This window comes from Cariama cristata, unplaced genomic scaffold (genome assembly GCF_000690535.1).
Source record: "Cariama cristata isolate BGI_N322 unplaced genomic scaffold, ASM69053v1 scaffold18374, whole genome shotgun sequence".
In the NCBI taxonomy this organism is placed as follows: domain Eukaryota; kingdom Metazoa; phylum Chordata; class Aves; order Cariamiformes; family Cariamidae; genus Cariama; species Cariama cristata.
In genome coordinates this window covers 5,261-8,852 of record NW_009613718.1, presented here as the reverse complement: position 1 = coordinate 8,852, position 3,592 = coordinate 5,261, and the positions used below count along the sequence as shown (strand labels likewise).

Genomic DNA, 3,592 nt, shown 5'->3' with positions numbered 1-3,592 from the left:
GGCAAGCTGCGTGCCTTCCAGATCTCGGGCTTCTGCTTTTCAAATCAGACGGGTACAGTCCCTCAGCCAAAGCTCTCAGGACATAAGCAGGACCGTGCTTTCCAGAAGAACTTTGCTAACTCTGGGAGAATTGTCTCCGTACAATGAAGGACGTACAAGTGCTTCCTGCAGGCGACCTGTACTTTCTGAACACGCTGTTTTCTTTACAAGTGTTTTATGCTTCTGCGAAAGTGTCCGAGTGACAGAGCCCTCTTTCTCCTCCACAGCAAACTCTGCAGCAGAAACGGGTGGAGCTGCGCTCGCTGCTGGTACAGGAACAGCGCTTGCTGCACGGTACGTCCGCGCTTCCGGGGGGGAAACCGAAGCGGAGTCCTCCTGCGGAAATGCTGTCTGATCAGTAAAAAGCAATTCTTTAATCTGATTTTAATTTTCTTTCATTTTTCCCCTGTTAATGAAGGCAGGGGACTGGCCCTACAAAAGTGTTTTTTTTCTGGGAGCGATGAATTTGGATGCTGCTTGACTAATGCAGACCAAAGGCTCTTTAGCTTGAGTTCTAGGAAAGGAGTGATGTGGGTTGCAAAGTTTTCATCCGTTCTTATTTTGGACTTACTAGGGGAGAGTTTTTTTATGGGTTTCCCAGGGAGCAGCTCTGATTCCGCATGTGGGGAAAGGCAGGGGCAGAGAGCACCCCGCAGCCGGGAAGCAGCGTCCCACGAGGGAAAGGGGCTGCTCCCTGCGCCGGGGTGCTCGGCATGATGCTTCCCTGTGCCACCGTGGCACTGGTGTCCTGCTCTCCAACCTTGAGCAGGTGCCGGTAAATAACGCTCCTCTTTGGCTTCTGCTTCCAGGGGAGGTGAACGAGAACGCTCTGCTGGGTGTGCTGGAGCTGGAAGAGTCCCTCTTGCTGGATGGCTGCAGCACGCCGGGACCCCTCTTTCCAAATAAGCCTCGCTTCTCCAGCGAGAGCAGCTTCCACAGCCGGCTGAGCTCAATGACCGTGGACAGCGAGGACAGCTTCTACCAAAGTGGTGCCTTCGAGGATTCGGCTGCAGAGAGCCTGAGCCGCCAGTCGAGCGTGGATGAAGACTGCTTCTTCCCCACGCTGCCGGCAGGTCCTCTCTGCGGAGGAACCGCAGCATCAGCCTGGCCAGCAGCGGGTCCATGTCCCCGCTCTGGGAGGCGAGCAGCTGCACCAGTAATTTTGGGACCCTCCCGCGGAAAAGCAGGAGATCCAGTGTCCGAAAGCATCTTTTGAAATTCATTCCAGGCCTTCACCGGGCGGTAGAAGAGGAAGAAAGTCGGGTCTGATGTCGCTCGTGTCGTCCTTGACGTCCGGGGCTCTGCACGTGGGAGTGGTGCGTGGTCGGGGACCGAGGGCAGCGGCTCACCCAGAGGCATGCCGTGGGTGAAGCGCGGCGGCACTGCATGGCAATCCTCCAGACAGCAGTACTGATGGTATTTAAAAAGCCCTGGGGTTCTTAATTATATTAATTTCTAATCAGAGCACACTGTGGACCTCTTCATTAATGTGAAAAATGACTAACTCTGAAATGTGAAGAACCTTTGCCGAACTTCGTCAGCATACTTTGGTATTATTAACAGTTTTTAATTGAATGCAGAATTGAGAGCTATTTATTTCCTGTTACCGAAGTCATAGTCTTCCAGAGGTCTGTAATAAAGCAAGTGCTTCTACTAAAACCAGTGACGGAGTCCTGTTAGAAAGAGGATGGAGCCCAGAGCGTATGACAGAGAGACATCCCTGGCAGTAACGTTTTGAAACGAAGGGCAGAGATTTACCCGAGGTTTGCGGTGGGTGATTTACGTGGGTGTGCTGGAGCGGGCCAGGAGCACACTTGCTGACCCCCCAGCACACGCGTGGCTGTCGGGACCCGTGCTGGCCATTTCACTGCGGGGCTGCCCGTGCAAGACCATTGCCCTGCGATGCTGCTGCTGCTCGAGGATGTGCACACTCGATACGTGCGTCAGAAAAAGAAAGGGTGAACTCTACAATCCGCTTCCCAGTCTCCAAAGCAGTGATGGGTTCCCCTGGTCAGCTGTGCTGAAGGAACAGTAGATTAACAAAGTAAACGCCGGCTGCCATTGCTTTTGCATCTCTTAGCAGCCGTTTATAAACCCTGCAATAGCCTGGTTCATCCGTCGTGGTCTGACCAGCTGCAATCTCTGCCAGTAGCCGATATCCCGTGTCATGCCAAACCTGTCTTATTCCAGGGGATCCGGAGTAGAGAGGAACCTCCTGAGCACGCACACAGCCCCAGGGCTCTTCTGCCATGCCAGTGCACCAGAAGCCGGTGGTGGCCGTGCGCTCGCTGCCCGGAGCATCTCCGCGTGTCCGGAGCTGGGTGCGCCCGTCACCGTGCACCCGTGTGGGCTCCGGTGTCAAACGCAGGAGCAGCGCGGTGGAGAGCACCAGCAGCACTGGGCAGAGGGGTAAACAGGCTGGCAGCCCCCATCGAGAGAGGGCTCCCCAAGGAAAAGCGGTGAGGAGGGTGGTTTGGGAGGGAGGCAAGGGGGCCGTGGCAGCAGCTGGCATGGGGAGGGTGCAGGCGGTGGGCAGCAGGGAGCCAGCAAAGGGCAGGTGGGGGGGTCTCTGTGCATCTCCTGCTTCCCAGCGTGGCTCTGCGCTGCCTTGCTGAAGTCGCGGTGCTTTTCTCTGCAGTGCCTGCCAGCCTGGCTAGAAATAGCGCTTTTTGCACAGTGTCAGCTCGGCAAGAGTCGCTGGAGGGCCGGGGTCTCACCGCAGCCCCGGAGGGCACGGCGCTCAAGTCGCCTGGCTGGAATTTAACCAGATTTGAGAATATACTCATCCGCTTACAGTGATGTAACTATATAGCTGCAATTGACTTGACCTCTTTAAGGCAAGAGAAGTAAAGGCAGAGGCTTGTCCCGCAGGGACGAGCAGGATTGCTCTGCGCCTGGACGCGGTGGCAGGTCGCACTCTGGGGACCTCCTTGGAGGGCTGTGCCGGGGGGCCGGCCCCTCTGCGCCCGGGGGCTGCAGGAGATGCCCCTTGGGCGGGTGTTCCCACCGCTCGTCGGCAGGAAGATCATTAGCTGTTCACATTTCTTCAGGAGAAGGGACTTCAGGCAGTAAGATTAACTTGATAGCTTATATGAAGTGATTTAATAAATATGAGCATAGATGTGAAGAAAAAGAGAAATTTTATTTCCCCCTCAGGCAACACAGAAATAGGCTGTTTGTTCGGCCCAAGCAACCTAATTAAGTTTTTCAAATACAATTGGAAGAATTTTAAATATAATTCAAATACCTTGTGTGACTCACTCGTCTTTTGAGGGCGCAGACCATGTGGCTGTTTACCGTTGGGGCAGCGCTGCAGTAGGATTTCCTGCTCTTTTCAGAAGCCTCAGGCTAAACCCAATAGCTTCGCTCTGAGATGAACCCCAAATAAAAACAACCTGCTCCCAATACTTCACTAATTAATGAACGTTGCTAAGCCAGCAGAATCTGTACTGGCGTCTGTAATTTCTCTTAAAAGGATTAAGTAGGTGGTGGTAATACGGCAAGTCTCCAGGAGAGCTGGAGGGCAACCAGGGGAGCAGCTGGTGAGGTTTTT

At 54.3% G+C, this 3,592-nt stretch overlaps 1 protein-coding gene across 1 annotated transcript; it reads left to right on the top strand.

The window, feature by feature from the left end:
• Positions 1–266: 266 nt before the first annotated feature.
• LOC104160892 (cytohesin-interacting protein-like) lies at positions 267–1,308 on the top strand (the record flags this gene model as incomplete). Its single annotated transcript, XM_009699137.1, is given in 3 exon segments — positions 267–333; positions 849–1,097; positions 1,100–1,308. Coding segments are annotated over 3 exon segments (525 nt in total), but the record flags the coding sequence as incomplete, so codon positions are not given.
• Between the last annotated feature and the right edge of the window lie 2,284 nt (positions 1,309–3,592).